The sequence below is a fragment of the Bos indicus genome, chromosome 20, assembly GCF_029378745.1.
Source record: "Bos indicus isolate NIAB-ARS_2022 breed Sahiwal x Tharparkar chromosome 20, NIAB-ARS_B.indTharparkar_mat_pri_1.0, whole genome shotgun sequence".
NCBI lineage: Eukaryota > Metazoa > Chordata > Mammalia > Artiodactyla > Bovidae > Bos > Bos indicus.
This window is the reverse complement of record NC_091779.1, coordinates 12,938,008-12,958,758: the sequence shown is the minus strand read 5'-3', so window position 1 is coordinate 12,958,758 and position 20,751 is coordinate 12,938,008. Positions and strand designations below refer to the sequence as shown.

Below are 20,751 nucleotides of genomic sequence, written 5' to 3'. Positions count from 1 at the left end.
TTCTGATGTACTGAAAAGTAGCCCTCCTCCTCCTTCATGTGAATGGCTTGCTTAAGTCATCATTTTACTTCAGCCGTGGTGAATCAACCACATAGGGGCTCAGATAAAGACCAATACTCCTGACTAGAAAAGCAATTGTGAGGCCCAGGATTGGATTCAGACTGCCCCACTGCGCTCTCTCTTTAGCCTCGCTCTCACAGCTAGTCAAGGCCCTAGAACTGTTCTTTTAACTCAGCGGGTCTTCACAGCCCCTAGGATAATTCCAAAGTGTCACAATGGAAGCCTGACAGCCCGAGGTGTTTTTCAGTATGACTGTCTGTGGTGGCGAGGTCACATCATATTTCCTTCCCCTTCATCTTGGGGGAGGAAACTGATCCAGACAAAGCTTGCTGTCCAACGTGATGAAGCACTTTGTATGATGTATCGCTTCTAAATACGGTGATAGCATAAAAGGGCTCATTAGCTGAAGGGGCTTTCAGCTTGAGTCCTCCAGTTCTTGAGGACCTTTGGCAAGGCTGTTCTGACAAAGAGAAATCTAAGATGCTTGAGGACTCCCGAGCTTGAGGACCTAAACTGTTTTTCTGTCACTCTCCCCTCTTCTTCTGTGGTACATTGTTCCTGCAGCACTACCATAGCTTTCAAAAATTAATAATGTAGCTATATTATGCAGCATCAATCTCTTGCTTGACCATAAGCTCCTCAAGGGCAGGAGACTTGCCTTATTCATCTTTGTATCCCCTGCAAGCACTGGGCACACATCTCAATCAACATCTGTGAAATTGAATCTGGTTGAATTTATCTCCCAGGTTGCAGTGCCAAAGCTCAGAATAGGAATGCAATAGGAATGGAGCTGAAGGTGAGTGAGGAATCATTTTTTTTCCCACTGCTGAGCTGCCTGCTGGCTTCTGAGAAATTCAAGTCACCCCATCACCCTGAAGGCTACCCGGGGGGGAGGCTGTTAAGGTGATTCTATTGGTACCCTTGGTGGAAGTTCTTTCTCCTGGTTCTTAGAGGTAAAGAAAATGAATCAACTAGTCCTGTATTTTGTTGGTTTGCAAGCCAGGGCTAGGAGAATGTAAAGTGGAAATGTGATCTCTTTTCATCCTCTGCTTGGTTGATGTGGAAAGACAGGCAATGGTGGGCCAGCACTCCTCTCTACTTTAGCTTTGTCTAGTATCTGGTACAGAGCTGGGCATATTCTTGGTCCTAATTAAATTGCTGTTTAGTTGCTCATTCCTGTCGGACTCTTTTGCGACCCCAGGGACTGTAGCCCACAAGGCTTCTCTGTCCATGGACTTTTCCAGGCAAGAATACTGGAGTGGGTTGCCGTTTCCTCTCCAGGGGCTCTTTCCGACCCAGGAACCCCAGCCTCCTGCATTGCAGGTGGATTCTTTACCACTGAGCCACCATAGGGGCATAATTTGTCATTTCCCTCCCTTTCAAAAGGTACACACATCTTTATTCAATTGCCAAACAGAAATAAAGAGAGAAAATAGTCTTTTGAAAACCCTCCATGTGTCTAAGCCAGGCAGTCTGCTGAAGCTGTGTATATATTTGCTCTAACTCTGCTCATAGAGAGACAAGACAGGTGTGAACATCTTCATTTCCAGTTGAGGATACTGAAGCCCGTGGAGCTCAGGTGGAGAATCCGGGATCTGAGATCAGCTCGGTTTGGACGCACTCACCATACCATGAAGTTTCCCCCTTTCTCCTCCAGCACGCAGGTGGGTGCGTGCGTGTGCGTGACTGTTTGTGTTTCCTTTTACCCCTAAAGCCCGCTACTTCTCCTTCTGGTCAGTTTCCTGGATTCCACTTTTTCGAAACAAAGTCCAGTTCTCCAAGGCTGCACTGCCCTCCTCGGCCATCTCCTTTCCCCCTGGGGTTCCCAGGACCTCCAGCCACTCCTTGGCTAAATTCAGAGTCCCAGCCTTCGGCTCGGATTCCGGGCTCCACTGCAACCCTCCAGGGCCGGGGGTCTCCCTCGGGTCCCCGGAGCTGGGGGAGCTCAGGCGGGACCCCGCAGCCCAAGCCTCGGCCCCGCCTCCCCTACCTGACGACGGTGCGCCTGAGGCGCCGTAGCCTCCGCCCACCGGGGCGCCTGTCCTGCCATTGGCTCCCCCTGCTGCCCGTCTCTTTCGCCGGCCCCGTTCGGTCCCAGAGGCAGGTTTTGCCGGAGAAGCCGCAGTCCCGGCGGCTCCGGCGCAGAGTCGGAGGACTGTGGAGCTGAGTGCGGACCGGGACTGGCATGTCTCCTCGCCGGGGAGCTCCCGTCAGCCGCCAGGCCCGGGCGGCTGCTAACTTGGCTGCAGGCTCCGGCGGTCCGGCCGCGGCCATGTAGTCACCGGCGGGGCTCCCCGCAGCCCGGGAGCAGCAGCGAGAGCAAGCCGGAGCCCAGCAGCTCGCGGCTTCCCCGGGAGGCGCTGAGTGCGCGCCTCGCCCCCGCCGCCCCTCGGGCCGCACTTTGGGTCCGAGAGGGAAATGGGGGAGAAAGTTTCGGAGGCGCCTGAGCCAGTGCCCCGCGGCTGCAGCAGTCACGGTGCTCCGACTCCCGCCCCTGCGGTGGCTGCCGAGTCCTCGCCCGGCGCTTCCTCGGCGGAGTCCTCCTCGGGCTCGGAAACTCTGTCGGAGGAAGGGGAGCCTGGCTTCTCCCGCGAGCAGCCGCCGCCGCCGCCGCCGGGTGGAGCTCGGCCGGCCGCCGCGTGGGCTCCGGCGCTCTCGGTGCCGGAGCGTGGAGTCTCAGCGCCGCCGCCGCGCCCGGGAGGAGCCGCGCCACCCGCGCCCCGGGGCAGCAGCGCGTCCCAGGAGGAGCAGGACGAGGAGGTGGGCCCCGCCTTCCCCACCTCAACCCCTCTGGTCCGGGCTGCCAGGCGACCCCAGCTCTCTACCCCGCACGCGAGTGGTGGGCAGTGCGCACTGGGGCATGGAGCTGGGAAGGGACCCCAGGTGCTGTGCGCCGTGCCCCGGGTAATGACAGTTAGGAGCCTCGCTGTGGGTCATTGGTTTCCCAGTGGCTGTCACTTGTGTGTGTGTGTGTGTTCGTGTACATGTGCTGGCTGACAGTGTGCTTATACAGTATCAAAGCAGCAAACTCCTTCAGGTCTGGATTTGCTCCGCTGGGTGTGTGAATGGATGTGACGCTGACCACCTGGTTTGTCCCCACAACTAAGACTTCCTTCTCCGAAGTGGGCGTTGCTTTGCGCCGTAGCGCTTGGGCACAGGGGAATGGGGCGAAGGGATGGGTGTGAGAGTAGAGTGGGTGTGTGGGGGTGGGGGGCAGTTGGTGGCAGTACCCGCGAAGTTGCGCTGCGGGTTTCGGTGGCATCCGCCCCAGGATCGCGGGAGGGTGATTTTGGCTGTTCTCCCGGTGTCGGTTCTTCGAGAGAGGGGGACTCCTAGCTCTGGGCTGGCAGCGCTGAACTGAGCTTCTGCATCTCCCATTTGGACTCGTTCCGGGGTGTCCAGATGCGTGCCGGTCGCCAGACTGAATAGGGAATGCAGCCCCTTCTTCTGGAGACTGTGTCCATCCTGGTTTATTCGTCCACCCTGGTTTCTTGGAAGAATATTTGTGTGAAACTTGTGGGTCGCGTCCTGATACATCGAGACCGTGACTTGGTGTCCTCCCGCCTGTTTTCTCTGGCTTTTTCCTGTCTTGGGAGGACAATTACGGAAGCATAAGATTCTTGGTATCTTTGATTGTTTGCTTTGGACGTTTCTTGTGGGGAAGTCATCTTGATCAGGCAGGGCCATAAATAGAACATTACCCCAACAGAACCGCCTCCTTCGGAAGTTAGTTCCTCAGAGCCAGAGTTGTATTTTCCTCCTGTCTGACGGGGTTAGCTTTAGTAAGTAATTGTCTTTGCTCCTCAGCACATGCAGACTGAGGCCAGTGGTCTGACAGTAGCCTTCTGGGGACGCCAGCCTGCAGGCAAAGACTGGATCTGGTACAGAATGAGAAGAGTCAAGTCCTAGCCCAGCAGAGATGGAGCAAACCTTAGTGGTTGGCCAACCCTCTGGCAGTAACCAGGACCCATTCCCCAATGCCTGGTGGAGCGTGGAGATCCTGGATGGGGGCCTGGAGGTCTGTTTCCTAGAACTGCCTGTGCTCCTGAACTGTGAGACCTCGGATGAGTTGATTCCTCGGAGGTCAGTTTAATAATCTGTAAAGTGAGGGGTATAACTAGTGAACTTCAAGGTAAAGTTTATTGTCACACAAACACTCCCCTTTTTTGATCAGGACTTTAGGATGGATCCAAAGTTCAGATGGATCCAAAGTTCAGATTGATCCTAAGAACAGAGTACCAAGAGTTAAGCTGAGCACCACACCTGTCACAGAGCTACCTGGGGATATGACCCAACTTAATGATTTATTAATACTATTAGATTCCAATATAGTGTTGCCATTGGTAGAGAAGGTGGTACAATTAGATGCCCTGTGTTTTCTGGGAGGCTGGGAGTATGCTTCATGATACATAACAAGGTCTTGCAGATCCCAGGCAGAGGAAGACGGGAACTTCTTACTTTTGATCGGGATCCTGTAGCTGGTTTATTGCTTGGCCTCAGGGTGACAGTGTTTTATTTTCTTGGAAGTGGATATAATGATAGCTTATTTCACAGGCACTGCAGTGAGGATTGGTTGATTGAAACACATTTTGAAAAGTGGAATGACTAAATAACATTGGTCAGTATTTGTGAAGTCTCAATTGGATGTAAAGTGATACAGTATTGCAATTTATTGTGTAACTTAACCTGTGGCAGGGGATGCTGGAAATTGTCCAGGAGTGGAAATCTTGACTTGCTCTGAGAATTTTAAAGCAAGACTGAAACTGTGGAGTAGAGAAATGATAGTCTTTGTGGCAGGGGTTGAAGTCCAGTGCACATTTTCTGACTCTTACACTGGTGCAGGGGGGCCCCCCTTCGAGGGGGTGCAGTGGGTCTCTTTGAGAACCTAATGAAAGCTCTCCATCCTCTCCTCAGGAAACAGGCATCATTATAAATACCATTCTAGTGGGTTGAGTGAGGAATACTGGGTTACACAGTCCCAGTTTGGTAGAAAGGTGTGGGTTTGATTTCCAGCTCTGCCACCTTAACTGTATGTGGGGTGTGGACTCCTCCACTGATGTAAGGCCTGATTTTCCCCCTCTTAAATGGAAATGATAATAGTAGAGTCATTTGGCATTTTATACATGCCACCTAATTTAATCCTAGCATAGTATCTAGAATTGAATACTAAGTGAATATTAATTTTTCCGGTTCATTTGTGATTAAAAATGTTGTGAAAGGACGTACAAGTTTGGGCTGGCTTATTTTATTTATGCATAATTAATCTGCTCCCTACTTTCAGAGGACCGAAGGCTGTGGCTTTTCTGTTTATTACCATTGTGTTAGTACAAGCTGGGAAACAGTTTTTATTTGTATCAGATGTATTATGGCAAGGCACAGTTAGTGTAGTGTTAGTTAGGCAATAGCAAGGTACTGAGTATAAAGCCTTTAAAAGGCTTAAGTGAAACCCATAAAATGGAAGAAGATTCATTTAGATTTAAAAATTGTATGTCTAGCTTGGGATAATCACTGTTTTCCAAAATTTTTTTTCATCACTTATTGCATCAATTTTTAAAAAGCAGCAAAATTAAATTTCCTAGTGTATGATTGCAGTGCTAATTTTTAGTGCACCTTTATTAAAGCTGCTTGCATACACTAGCGGAGAAGGTGATGGCACCCCACTCCAGTACTCTTGCCTGGAAAATCCCATGGACAGAGGAGCCTGGTAGGCTGCAGTCCATGGGGTCGCAAAGAGTCGGACACGACTGAAGCGACTTAGTAGCAGCAGCATACACTAGTAATATCAGCAGTGTTTGAACTACTTCATATTTTATCTTATTGTCAGTATTTGTGTAAACTTACAAAGTCTCATAGACTTACATCAACCCTTTAAGCTTTTGATGTCTAAAAAACAATAGTTTAACATGACAACAGTTGTAATTTTCATGTATCTAATAATCAAACACATGAGAGAGATGGTGTATGGTTTTTTGTTTGAATAAAGTGCCTTTGACTTTCCCCTTGATTCCCCAAACCTGTGGACTTCGGGGTCTCTGCAAGTTGAGGGTAACAGGCTGTGTTTTGAGTAGTCACAATGAGCAAAATTGGAGTGTCCCTCTAACCACATTTCTGTGATCTGCTCTCAGGCATATCTCTGCCCTGTCCCTTCTCAGAGCACCTGTGCTGACCCTCATAAAGTACTCAGTGCTGCCCGTTGTGTGTCAATGAACTCCTGAGGGCAGGAATTTTGTCTTTGTATGTTAGCCCAATGCTTCTTATACATTAGTGGAGGCTCAGTACATATATTTTGAATGAAAGAGGAAAATACATCTTTGAAAACAGTTGCACATTTGACTGGAGTGACCATATGAGTATTCTTTTGTTGTGAATTATGCTTAAACCTCTAGATTTCTTATATATATATATATAAAAAAAAGCCTCATGGATCCCAGTGAAAATATTATGAGCAGTTTTTCCAGGTAAATTTTGAAGAAAGTCAAATCAGTGAGGATCCATTCACAATGCCTGTGCAAGGACTTGTGCGTTACCTCTGCTTTTCACTGTGTGTGTTAGAGCTTGAAACTTTCAGGGATTCTTAGCATGGTAGAAAAAAGGCTTAGTAGCTAAAAGGATTTTCAGCTCAATATAAAGCGTTTCATTCATACTTTGCTACCCTAAAGGATTTACTTTACTGCCAAGCGGGGGAAAACAGTTGCCCTTATTAACAATAGGCACAATTAGGGGCTGTTGTTTAAGTGTTCTATTAATGATCTGAGCTTGAAGACTGCTTTTAATATCATGCATAGATGAATGTCTAGACTTCATTGGTGAAGAGAATAACTAGTAAAACAGCAGCCATGAGTTCAGTGAAGCTTTTCAGGGAATTGATATTTTATGAATCACAGCAGCTACATAATTTAAAAAAAAGTAGTGCGTAAATCTTGACACATTTATCATTGAGTCTTGTCTTTGACTCCCTGATTCAATAAGAGTCACAGGTTTACAGTGTCAGACAGCAGACAGGCAACGTATGCTGAGTCTGATGCCTGAGAAGCAGCACCCTGGGTGCTGAAGATATGAAGGTGGGCAAGACAGAGATAGTCTTGACCTCACCAAGCTTCTAGTCTAGTGGGGGAGATACTCCCGAAACTCATGACTCTTCAGTAATTGATTTCCAAGGTGATAGGTAGATGGGGAACAGGCAGCGAGGGAGTTTATACCTCTTCTCACCTGGGAGGTGGAAACTGCCTTCCTGGGAAGTTATTGGAGAAGGGAAGCGATAGAGTAATGTGGGTAGCAGAGAGAGCTTGAGGGTCTAGGGGCTAAGAGACATCTGCATTGTGTGCATGAAGCAGAGAAGGGCCTGGCATCAGGGCATGTGGGAGAGAGAAGCAGTGGCTGGGTCATGCATGGGCTTTGGACTTTATTCTGAGGCCCTGGGAGCACACTGAAGGGTTTGAAGCAAGGAAATGACTCAATCAGACTGGTATTCCCGGAGGTCAGGCAGTGTGGAGCCCACCTGTTGATGCTGCAGTGCAGCTGGTTGAAATGTTCCAGGTTACCTGGGAGCTGACGACCTAAGAAGATGGCACCTTAGTAAACAGCATGTTGATGGAAAGTGGAGCTCAGGAATCCATGTAAACACACAGGAAATGGAACGGGAAATGAGTTTAGGTCTATTCGAGAGAACACCTTTGTGTCTGCAGTGTTGGCTTAAGACTAGGATCTATTGAAGGAAAACCTTTAGTGATGAATGCAGACTGAGAAGAGGGCCTTGCAAATGCTCGTTTCCACAGTCAGTTGCAGGGGCCATCGACCTGAGGTGAAAATAAGGGGTGATTGCCCAGAGGTGGCGTGAGATTCTCTGGCCATGGGAAGTGCGGTGTCTGTGAGCTAATAACACACGTTCTGAGAGTCTGGCTAGTTTGCCTGCATGTTCCGAGAGAAGGAAGGGTCAGCATCAGGGAAACAAGGCTTTTGCCTTTTCCACCCCAGGTCTGAGGTGTTCTAGGAAATGTCAATCCACCAGTGTTTTGGAGCCAGTGACAAAGGCTGACCATCTGTTCGCTCACACTGATTGGATATGGTGTTGCAGCCCAGCGGTTTGTGTTTTTGCCCCTGTGAAGAAGGGGGTGAGTGTGCATTAGAGGGCAGGCTGTGAAGATGGCAAACTGTGGGGAGAATCCTGGTAGAAAAGTTCTCTCATTGAGAAGGATCCGTAACCAGGTGGCTTGGTGTTAGAGAAGACTGAATGAGGTTGTGTGTGTGTGTGTGTGCGCACGCGCGTGCATGTGTGTATGTGTTGGTATACATGCCCTTGTATATCTAAGAATAAATAATTGTCCTTTTGAGATGAAAGATACCGTAGGTCTTTATTTATGAACAAGGTCGCGTATTTTATGGTGATGCCTGGGAAGGACTTGTGCTCCTCTTCACCATCGCTTCAGACCAGCCGCCAGCGTTCCCTGCCCTGGGGTCAGGGTCTGTAGGGCCTAAGGGTATATAGACGAATGACCCGGTTCAGCCACTTCTAGGCTGTGTGCCTTTGGAACAGTTATTAATACCGAGACTGTTTCCTTCTCTGTAAAAGGGACATGCTAGTATTTACTGCAGAGGGTTGTTACGAGAATTTTATATAGGGGTCCCAGCACGATTCCTGACATACAGTGTGCATTCCATGATGGTGTTTGCTAGTATGACTGAGTGCGGAAAAGCTGGTTTGTGCAGAATGTCAGCGCCATAGCCAGGAATAATCAGCACCTGGACATCCCTTCCCTGATGGATTGTGCTGCCAGCATGGTTTGCCGATGGTTCTGGGAGGCCCTTTCATTCATGAGTAGGTAGATGTGTAACATAGGGATCACTTTTAATTTCATGGACACAGCGTTTCTTACGATATACTAATAGCAAAGCTTTATGAACTATGGTTCATTAACTCTTCTGTAAGACACGATCTCTCTTTTGCTCCTGGAACCTGCTGTTAGTGATCACTTATTAAATGATGTCCTCAAAGACTCTGTGAACATGTAAATTACTAACTCAGCCCAGGAAGTTAGTCAGAAGGCAGCATGTCAGCCATGTGGTGAGGCTGGTGACATGACCCGGTACTTTGTGATGATTGGGGGCTGAGAAGAGAGTGACAAGGAAATGAAATGATTTTCTGGAAGCCAACTTTGGTTCATAAAAGAATTGGGTGGAGGGGCAGGTGTTCCAGGGGCCACCCCCACCCCCAACTTCACAGAGAGGAATCTGTTAGAAATGAGACAGAACTTTTAAAAATGCAAGAACTTAAAAGTCTCTTTCATCCCTTTGGAGCAGTGTAAACATTTCAGTTTTTTAAGGCAAAATTGCAAAAACCTAGGATCCACTTTTGCTATAACTCAGATAAATACTGGTGCAGTGACTGCAGGTGGCTTCCCTTCCACCAGCCTGGTGCTCTGCCCCGTGTACCTGTTTAGGTTGACATTTACACAGCTTTCCATCACTCTGTTCAAGGCTGATTGTGCCCTTTGTGCCTCTATTTAGTCTGGTATTAATCAGATATTTCTTATTGGGTCCTATTATTTTGGGGTAGAGCATAAGATCAAATACAGTCAAGCAGAAATCTCTTTCTCCAGCAGCTTGTGGGCACTTATTTCTCTCCCCCTTTTTGTCCTTTTCTCTCTCACCTTCAGAATTCCTGGGAAGGATTGGACAGTAGTCACATGTCAATGCATTTCTTTCCTAAGTCAGGCTTAGGAGAGAAATGCATGCATGCATGCTCAGTTTGCTTCAGTCATGTCTGACAGCCTATGAGCTGCAGCCTGCCAGGCTGCTCTGTCCGTGGGATTCTCCAGGCAAGAATACTAGAATGGGTAGCTGTTCCCTTCTCCAGGGGATCTTTCTGACCCAGGGATTGAACCTGGGTCTCTTATGTTGGAGGCTGGCTTCTTTACTGCTAAGCCTCTGGGGAAACTCCTAGGAAAGAACACCCTTCCCTAAATGTGAAACGTCAGTTCAGGACCGTGGTCAGCGGTACACATACACATACATTTAAGTGTACAGAACTTGTGTGGAATTTCTGGTTGCTTCTCCAACTTCTTTTAATGAAAAAGTTCACTTCTTATTTAATGATTTGAATTCATAACCAGGTACATGTGTCTCTGAAACAGCTGATAAATTTGTACCCTATGCCTGCACTCTTGCTGGCCCATCAATTCTCCTGTTGGACACAGTCCATATACTTTTGATTATGATACTACTTCCACTGAACATTTCAGCTCTAATGCTTTGTACTGATATTGGGGGCAGGGTTTGGTAGAGGGGAGGCTGGGGATAATGACAAATTGGCTTTCTTTTCTTAACTAATTTCATAGGCTATGGTGTGGAAAATGAAAACTTAATTATAATGTTCTTGACTTTGTATTTGGGGGGTGTTTTCAGTGGCCAGCGACTCACAGGAATGCCCACTTTAGTGTGGGTAGCAGAATATACATTTGAAACTCATCTCAGGTGTGGGCATTTTGGCCTCTGACTTAAGACTTGCTCAGCTACTTTTTTTAATAAGCTGAGCAGTTAGGTAGGTAGCTTCTGGTAGATGATTTTGTGCCTTTCCAAGTTTGTTTTAAAAACAAACAAAAAATAATAAGATCATCATACCTTGGGGTTCCAGTGTTAACATTTTTTTATCAGGCATTTCTTTATGCAGAGATGGATGTACCTTCAAATGCAGGAAGGGTCCCAGTGCCTCACCAGTGATAGGGAAATAAAGTAAAATCAAGTTAAAGTCGGTGGTTAAAATCTTATGTCGCTGCACGCTGCCCTTGAGACTTATATTCTCAGAAATTACAGATTCACAATTGCTTCTTAGGGCAATCATTGCTAGGTAAACTGCCTTAAGATATTGAAATAGAATGCAGTTGTGGCGAAGTTCATTTTATGTATAAAGGTTTAAAATGATTAATTTCACAAAGAGGTTCTTGATGAATAAATTGGCTCCATAGGAATGTGTCCAGCTCCTGGACACTCAAACTCACAGAATTTGCTTTGCCACTCCTTTAGTTTTATTTAGCTAGTTTTAGTTTTTCAATTTAAAAAACGAAACTAGAATGGAACGAGTGCTTAATTGAAAGCGCCTGAGTCGTAACTAAAGTCGTCATCAGCCCAGGCTTCTCCGTTTAAAAGGGCAGCTCCCAGGCTCCTCACCTAGATGCAGCCATGAAGAGAGCAGCTCCAGAGAAAAGGGCAATCCCGAATGTTTGCTTGGAGGGAAAGGATCATTGAGAAGTTTTACTTAAGGAGAACTTCTGACTCATCTCAAGTCAGTAGAGTACAAATCAGGAAGACCCAAGAAAATGCCCACCTTCCTGTTCTGCCTCTTATGAGACAAGTAAGTCAGATTGCTAGATTAAGCCAGCGTGGTCTTAAAGACTCAGCGAGCATATGTGAGCATGAGAGAGTAAAGGAGAACGAGAAAAACTGCTGGTCACGTAAGGAAAGACTTATCTTCTTTCCCTGTTACGTTTTGATACTTTATATATTGTTGAAATTTTACTTTTGTATGTTTTATTTCATGTACCACTTTGAAAATTTTTGCTGTTGTTGTTGTTCTACAAACACTGTTTGCCTATAAGCTACCCCAGTTCATTGTTGGCTGGGAAGAGGAGTATGGTTCAAAATGGCCTCTTGAGACCTTTTGCTGCTGTTGCTGCTAAGTCGCTTCAGTCGTATCCGACTCTGTGTGACCCCATAGACGGCAGCCCACCAGGCTCCGCCATCCCTGGGATTCTCCAGGCAAGAACACTGGAGTGGATTGCCATTTCCTTCTCCAATGCATGAAAGTGAAAAGTGAAAGTGAAGTCGCTCAGTCATGTCCGACTCCTAGCGACCCCATGGACTGCAGCCTACCAGGCCCCTCCGTCCATGGGATTTTCCAGGCAAGAGTACTGGAGTGGGGTGCCATTGCCTTCAGGACTCACTTTAATCCCTGGTGATGGTGGGTCCTAGCCCTGATGCAGAGTCTCTATTAGGACAAGAGAGAACATGGAAATGCTAACTGTGAACTCTCTTAGTTTTCTTTATTATAATGTCAGTGTCACTTTGACTTGTTAAGAATTCCATTTTTTAAATGAAAACATTTCTACCTGGAGAAAGCTGACGGCAATAGTTTTAACGTTATAGAATAAGTCCTGTTGGGAAGAGTTAGATTAGTAGAGTAACAGTGTGACAGTTGTGTAACCTGGTACTGTCATGCTGTTTTAAATTCCTTTAAAATTATTTGAGTCATCACTTTCTGTGTGTTATGTTACCTGTCATTCTGTGTTCTAATTCATCCCTGTTTCTTTCAGCCCCTTCCTACCTATAGCTTAGTCATCAGCATTTTAAAAAGAACAGCACAGATCACTTTGGTTGGAAGACTGTCGTAAAACCTTTGTTTAAACAGAATATTTGGGGGAGAGACTTTTTTTGGTTACTCAATCTTATGATTCACTAAAAATTAACTGAAAAGCTCTTTTGTTCTCACTTTGTTGTTTACCTTTTTTCTTATAATTTCTAGATGTGGATTTTCTGCCTTATTTTGTGATGAACAAGCTAGCTTTTCTTTTTAGCGATTAGGCATATTATAATGCTTTAGGGATCTCACTTTGGCTATCAGTAATCTTCAAAGCCTTCTGAAGATGGGAAAAGTGCATAAGAAGTAGTTGAAAGTATAAAATTGAGTGTGCTATTAACAAAAGTAGATGATCTTGATTTCTTTAACTTTAGAAGTTGGAGTTAGCAAAGCACTTTTTCTTCTGAGAGCTTTGCTTCATTATCTTTGCTCCTGGGTTATGCCAGATCATGTATATATTGTTAATATTTGTACAGTACTGAGCAGTTTTCACAGCCTTTCCTGATACTATTTCAACTGTTCTCTCATTCTCATTTTGTACACACAGCTTCTTGTCGTGTAGTTAATAGTTTCTCTGTCTCTGTCCCACTAGACTGTATGATGTTGAGAGGGTCACTTAGCCAGTATGGTAGTGTGGGCCAATTGAATTGTCAATTAAGCTTAAAAAGACTTTGGCAAACATTGAGTAAATGCATGTAAAACACTCAGAATGATGTCTTGACACACAATGTGCCTCAGTGGAAATTTGGGGGCAGTGCTTTATTATTTCCCACTATATGTCCTGTGCATTCAGCATTAAGAGTTTAAGTGTCTAAAGAACTTTAAAGATCAGGGTGAAGATTTAGTTCAGTTCAGTCACTCAGTCGTGTCCAACTCTTTGCGACCCCATGGACTGCAGCATGCCAGGGTTCCCAGTCCATCACCAACTCCCAGAGCTTACTCAAACTCATGTCCATTGAGTCGGTGATGCCGTCCAGCCGTCTCATCCTCTGTCGTCCCCTTCTCCTCCTGCCTTAAACTTTCCCAGCATCAGGATCTTTTCCAATGAGTCAGTTCTTCGCATTAGGTGGCCAAAGTATTGGAGTTTCAGCTTCAGCATCAGTCCTTCCAATGAATATTTGGGACTGATTTCATTTAGGATGGACTGATTGGATCTCCTTGCAGTCCAAGGGACTCTCAAGAGTCTTTTCCAACACCACAGTTCAAAATCATTAGTTTTTCGGTGCTCAGCTTTCTTTATAGTCCAACTCTCATACCCATACATGACTACTGGAAAAACCATATCTTTGACTAGATAGACCTTTCTTGGCAAAGTGATATCTCTGCTTTTTAATATGCTGTCTAGGTTGGTCATAGCTTTTCTTCCAATGAGCAAGCATCTTTTAATTTCATGGCTGCAGTCACCATCTACAGTGATTTTGGAGCACTCCCCCAAAATAAAGTCTCTCACTGTTTCCATTGCTTCCCCTTCTGTTTGCCGTGAAGTGATGGGACCAGATGCTATGATTTTAGTTTTCTGAATGTTTAGTTTTAAGCTAACTTTTTCACTCTCCTCTTTCACTTTCATCAAGAGGCTCTTTAGTTCTTCTTCACTTTCTGCCATAATGGTGGTGTCAATTGCCTATCTGAGGTTGCTGATATTTCTCCCAGCAATCTTGATTCCAGCTTGTGCTTCATCCAGCCCAGCATTTAGCATGATGTACTCTGAATATAAGTTAAATAAGCAGGTGACAATATACAGCCTTGACATACTTCTTTCATGATTTGGAACTAGTCTGTTGTTCCATGTCCAGTTCTAACTGTTGCTTCTTAACCTGCACAGATTTCTCAGGAGGCAGGTCAGATGGTCTGGTATTCCCATCTCGTGAAGAATTTGCCACAGTTTGTTGTGATCCACAGAGTCAAAGGCTTTGGCATGGTCAATAAAGCAGAAGTAGATGTTTTTCTGGAAGTCTCTTGCTTTTTTGATGATCCAACGGACGTTGGCAATTTAATCTCTGCTTCCTCTGCCTTTTCTAAATCCAGCTTGAACATCTGGAAGTTCTCGGCTCATGTACTGTTGAAGACTGACTTGGAGAATTTTGACCATTACTTTACTAGTGTATAAGATGAGTGCAATTGTGCAGCAGTTTGAACATTCTTTGGCATTGCCTTTCTTTGGTCTTAGAATGAAAACAGACCTTTCCCAGACCTGTGGCCACTGCTGAGTTTTCCAAATTTGCTGGCATATTGAGTGCAGCACTTTCACAGCATCATCTTTCAGGATTTGAAATAGCTCAACTGGAATTCCATCACCTCCACTAGCTTTGTTCATAGTGATGCTTCCTAAGGCCCACCTGAGTTCGCATTCCAGGATGTCTGGCTCTAAGTGACTGATCACACCACTGTGGTTATCTGGATCATGAAGATCTTTTTTGTATAGTTCTTATGTGTATTCTTTCCACCTCTTCGTAATAACTTATGCTTTTGTTAGGTCCATACCATTTCTGTGCTTTATTGTGCCCATCTTTGCATGAAATGTTCCCTTGGTATCTCTAGTTTTCTTGAAGAGATCTGTAGTCTTTCACATTCTATTGTTTTCCTCTATTTCTTTGCACTGATCACTGAAAAAGGCTTTCCTATTTTCCTTGCTATTCTTTGGAACTCTGCATTCAAATGGGTTTGTCTTTCCTTTGCCTTTCACTTCTCTTTTTTTCTCAGCTATTTGTAAGGCCTTCTCAGACAACCATTTTGCCTTTTTGCATTTTTTTTTTCCCTTGGGGATGGTTTTGATCACTACCTCCTGTACAGTGTCACGAACCTCCAGCCATAGTTCTTCAGGCACTTTGTCTATCAGATCTAATCCCTTGAATCTGTTTGTCACTTCCACTGTATAATCGTGAGGGATTTGATTTAGGTCATACCTGAATGATCTAGTGGTTTTCCCTACTTTTCAATTTGAGTCTGAATCTGGCAATAAGGCGCTCACGACTTGAGCCACAGTCAGCTCCCAGTCTTATTTTTGTTGACTGTATAGGGCTTCTCCATCTTTAGCTGCAAAGAATATAATCAATTTGATTTCGGTGTTGACTATCTGGTGATGTGCATGTGTAGAGTCTTCTCTTGTGTTGTTGGAAGAGGGTGTTTGCTATGACCAATGCGTTCTCTTGGTGAAATTCTGTTAGCCTTTGCCCTGCTTCATTTTGTACTCCAATGCCAAATTTGCCTGTTACTCCAGGTATCTCTTCACTTCCTACTTTTGTATCCCAGTCCCCTGTAATGCAAAGGACATCCTTTTTTGGTGTTACTTCTAGAAGATCTTGTAGGTCTTCATAGAACCATTCAACCTCAGCTTCTTCAGCATTACTGATTGGGGCATAGACTTGGATTACAGTGATATTGAATGGTTTGCCTTGGAAACGAACAGAGATCATTTTGTCATTTTTGAGATTGCCTCCAAGTACTGCATTTTGGACTCTTTTGTTGACTATGATAGCTACTCCATTTCTTCTAAGGGATTCTTGCCCACAGTTGTAGATATAATGGTCATCTCAGATAAACTGACCTATTCCAGTCCATTTTAGTTCTCTGATTCCTAAGATGTTGATGTTCACTCTTGCCATCTCCTGTCTGACCACTTCCAATTTGCCTTGATTGATGGACCTGACATTCCAGGTTCCTATGCAATATTGTTCTTTACAGCAGCAGACTTTACTTCCATTACCAGTCACATCTACAAATGGGTGTTGTTTTGCTCTCGGTCCATCTCTTCATTCTTTCTGGAGTTATTTCTCCTCTGATCTCCAGTAGCACAATGGGCACCTATTGTCCTGGAGAGTTCATCTTTCACTGTCCTATCTTTTTGCCTTTTCATACTGTTCATGAGGTTCTCAAGGCAAGAATACTGAAGTGGTTTTCCATTCCCTTCTCCAGTTGACCACATTTTGTCAGAACTCTCCTCCATGACCTGTCTGTCTTGGGTGGTCATACACAGCATTGCTTACAGTTTCATTGAGTTAGGCAAAGGATAAAGATGGCGGAGTAGAAGGACGTGCATTCATCCTCCCCTGCAATAACTCCAAAATTACAACTTGCTGCTGAACAACCATCAATAGGAGAATGTTGGAACCCACCAAAAAGATACTTCACATCCAAGGGCAAAGGAGAAACCCCAGCAAGATGGTATGAAGGGTGAAATTGTGTTTAGAATCAAACCCCATACCTGCCAGAGACGCTCGGAGGGCTCAAACAAACCGTGTGCACACCAAGACCCAGAGACTGAGCCAGAACTGTGTTTGAGTGTCTCTTGCTGATGTATGGGTCAGCAGTGGACTGCTGCAGGGGCTCTGGGTCCAGTAGACCTGGGTATGGCATAAACCCTCTTTGAGGGGGTTGCCATTAACCTCACCATAGAGCCACCAGAACCTACACAGGACTGGGGAAACAGACTCTTGGAGGGCACAAACAAAAGCTTGTATGCACCAGGACCCAGGAGAAAGGAGCAGTGACCCCACAGGAGACTGACCCAGACTTGGCTGTGAGTGTCCAGGAGTCTCTGGCAGAGATGTGGGTTGGCCGTGGCTTGCTGCAGGGTTGGGGGCCCTGAGGGCAGCAGTGTGTGCATGGGACCTTTTGAAGGTCGCCATTATCTTCATTGCCTCCACCATAGTTTGGCCTCAGGTCAAACAGCAGAGAGGGAGCACAGCCCTGCCCTTCAACAGAAAACTGGATTAAAGATTTACTGAGCATGGCCCCACCCATCAGAACAAGACCCAGTTTTCCCCTCAGTCAGGCTCTCCCATCAGGAAGCTTCCACTTTAAGCCTCTTATCCTTCTCCATCAGAGGGCAGACAAAATGAAAACCACAATCACAAAAAACTAACCAATCTGATCACATGGACCACAGCCTTGTCTAACTCAATGAAACTATGAGCCATGCTGTATGAAGATTTAACTGGTAGCCTAAAACCCAAGATCATAGGTTTAATTTGCTGAGTGGGTTTCAACAAATGAAAAGTTTTTGACATTAAACTGAGTCTTATTTTGCTGTTAGCATTGGGAAACTGTATTCTGCCAAGTTGTTCATTACAACCACACTTGTAACTCTGAGCCATTTTTGGCCAGATGTTTCAAGGAATTATTTTAATTGCTGTTGACATTTTGACAACTAGCCTTAAAATTTTAACAGTGGTACTGGGCTGTACTCACTGGTGCTCAGGATAAACGGCTGTCAGTAGAAACGTCAGAAATTCTGGCGACTTTGTCAGGACTAGATGAGTGTTGGTGGAGAAGTTAGGAGTTCTGAGCTGTGCCTCTGCTCCTGGCTAGGTGAGATATTAACCCATGGAGTTCACATGGGATGAAAGGTGGTCCTTTCCAGCTCCCATTTTTTTTGTTGTTGTTGTTTCCTCTTACTACAGAAACTTTGATTTAACATTTTAAAGTTGTCATCAGTATATAATTTGTTACAGAACTGTTCATTCACATTTGTCTTTTGACAAATCTGCTTTTGGGCATCTTTTAAAATTATTTGGTATGTTTCTGTTGGTCATCATGAATACATGTTGAGGGTGCTCTTACCTCCCAAGCCCTGCAGAGGAATTGGACTCTGTGTAACAGGGCCAGTCTTGTATTTTTCTTGATGCATTAAGTACCATACTGTTGTGTGCACCAGGAATTACTGATGTAGGTGAAATGATGGTTTTTAGTGCTGACTTTCAGGGGCTGATTGCAGAAGAGCATCTGCAGATTCTTAGTTCAGTAGCAGAATCTGCTTATTACAGTAGGCTCCAAACAGAAAAGACTTGGGTTTCCTGTCTGGAATTACTCTGGGCCATACATCCTGTCACAAGCCTATCTAGACCAGAAATCTTTGGTTTTTAAAACAATCATTCTTAAATTTAAAAGATTTATATGGTCCTTAGCTTCCCCAGCAGGCTTCCCTGGTAGCTTAGCTGGTGAAGAATTTACCTGCAATGCAGGAGACCCTGGATCAGTTCCTGGGTCAGGAAAATCCCCTGGAGAATGGGTAGGCTACCCACTCCAGGATTATTGGGCTTCCCTTGTGGCTCAGATGGTGAAGAATCTGCCTGCATTGCAGGAGACTAGTGTCCAGTCCCTGGGTTGGGGAGATCCCCTGGAGGAGGGCATGGCAATTCACTCCAGTATTCTTGCCTGGAGAATCCCCATGGACAGAGGAAACCATGGGGTCACAGGGGGTCAGACTCAACTGATAAGCTAAGCACAGCTCCCCCAGGCCAGCCAGGGCCCTCCTGTACTGTTCTGGATCTTAGCCACCCACCCCATGTAGTGGACTAAAGTTTGTTTGTGAAGGTAAATTAGAATCTATCAGGAGAAATTACATTTACCAGTGTTTTTTTTATTTTCTTCAAACCAGAGGCTGGCACTTCTAAGCTGTTAGCCTGAGCTTTTGGGATTCAGTTGGAGCTTGGAGTGTGAAGTTCCATAGAGATGTTTTAAATGGTGATTTGGTTTCTAGGGCTTCCCTAGTGACTTAGGTGGTAAAGAATTTGCCTGTAATGCAGGAGACGCAGGTTTGATCCCTGGGTTGGGAAGATCCCCTGGAGTAGGTAATGGCAACCCACTCCAGTATTCTAGCCTGGAGAGTTCCATGGACAGAGGAGCCTGGTGGGCTACAGTCCATGGGGTCACAGAGTCACGACTTAGTGACTGAACATTAGTTCTCAACATCTGATTGCCTGGATGAGGGCCCTGCCCTCCCTTCACTAACTCCCTTCTGTGTTAGTGAAAGTTGAGCTGGGGGAGGGAGAATCCACATGCTCAGCCTCTGCTGTAGCCACTTGGTGGCTCTGGGTATCGTCCTGAAGGTGTGGTAATGATTTCTCTTTGTCTTTAGGACACCCATATGATGCCCTAGACTCCTTCCCATATTGGGGCAGATTATTTTAACCCGAAGCATTATCTCCTGCCACTTTTCAGCTCAGTTCTAATGGAGGAAGCCTGTCAAGGCTCAGAATTTAAGGCAGAAGGTGGTAAATATCATCTTATGCCTGTTAGGATGGCTGTCATCAAAAAGACAAGTGTGGGCATTCTCCCATGCTTGTTCTTTTAGTTTAACTCAGGTAATAGGATTGATACATCTTGTAGATGAGGCTTTAAATAATTGCCACATATTCTTGTTCCATTGGAGCTTTACACTTGAATGTGTATTTTAAGGCCGTTTTACCCAGGACCCAAATCCAGAGTTGAGGAGTGGTAGCTGTTTCACGGCACCTGTACGATGGTTTTCTTCATGGTGCCATAAACTGCTATTTTTCTTTGTTTTCTCTCCCCTCCCTTCACGCAAAGGTTAAGACTGAGCTATAGAATTAGTGTGATTTTTTAAAAAGTGGGGGTGAAGGCCCCCCTCCAAATAATTTATAGCCAGGTTCCAGCAATGAGGATAATGTCATCAGAGCCTCTCTAAATGTCCCTTTGGAGGTCATTTGTGGTAATTAAAAGGAAAATGAAACACAGATTTTTGAAAAATGATAAATATAGGTTTACCAGGTGATTTCATGATGCTAGATGGAAGCCCTGCTGAGAAACATCCTGGGTACTCACTTTATACTCCCAAGAAACCTGTAATCAGATGGGCACTGTTGTGAAATTGTTCAGATACCATTACCTGTGGTTTGTAGAAATTTATTTTGACGCTTAAGGACATCTAAGGATGTAAATTTAATTACTGCTGCTGTTGCTTTCTCTGTGGGCTTGAATGAAAAGTGGCAGATTATATACTGAAATTGCCACTAAGATGTAGTTTTTTTAAGTTTCGTGGGGGCTTAAAATTTTCTAAACTTGCAATATGGACGGATGACTTTTAAAGCATTAACAGAGTCTTCTTGGGCAATCACACTCATTTGACTTGGAGGGGGGGCAGCTTTCAGTTTGATGTGGTTCAAACAGCTGCTCACTTAGGATATTCTAGAAGAGTAGAGCTTGAATACGGTATGTTTTCTGTGTGGGTCTCCTTTTAATCCAGACTGACAGTGGAGCTCTAGATCTGGTATTATTAAAGTCCAGAGGGGCAAGGAAGCTGAGCCAAGTCCATTTCTTCTTAGGTCTCTCTCTTGCGCTTTTTTTTTTTTTTTTTGCAGTGTGTGTTTCTTTCCTTTGCCTGTTGGCCTGCATCTGTGAGAAGCAGAGAAAGAGGTCTTGTTAAAGTATCGGATGGGTGGACGCAAGTCCTAGAAGAAGTAAGGGCGTTAATGTTAGCATGATGTGGCAACAGTAGGTGCTGGTGAAGACGCTCTTGTTGAAGGTGAGGACTCCTCCCTGGTATCCAGGCTGCAGCTAACCCTCCGTGTGTGAAAATGCAGGGTTTCCTTGGCTGAATCCAG

General features: G+C 45.3%; 1 protein-coding gene across 7 annotated transcripts in view; it reads left to right on the top strand.

Annotated features, from left to right (window-relative positions):
- The first annotated feature begins 2,170 nt into the window (after positions 1–2,170).
- The window catches only part of MAST4 (microtubule associated serine/threonine kinase family member 4), a 618,779-nt gene continuing 600,198 nt past the window's right edge, over positions 2,171–20,751 (top strand). For 5 of the 7 annotated variants that reach the window (XM_070774594.1, XM_070774593.1, XM_070774591.1 and 2 more), the window contains exon 1: positions 2,172–2,820. In XM_070774594.1, the coding sequence (XP_070630695.1) occupies positions 2,479–2,820 (342 nt within the window). In that variant the 5' untranslated portion in view covers positions 2,172–2,478. Of the gene's footprint in view, positions 2,821–20,751 lie in introns of all 7 variants that reach the window. The other 2 variants (XM_070774592.1, XM_070774596.1) reach the window with 2 other exon arrangements.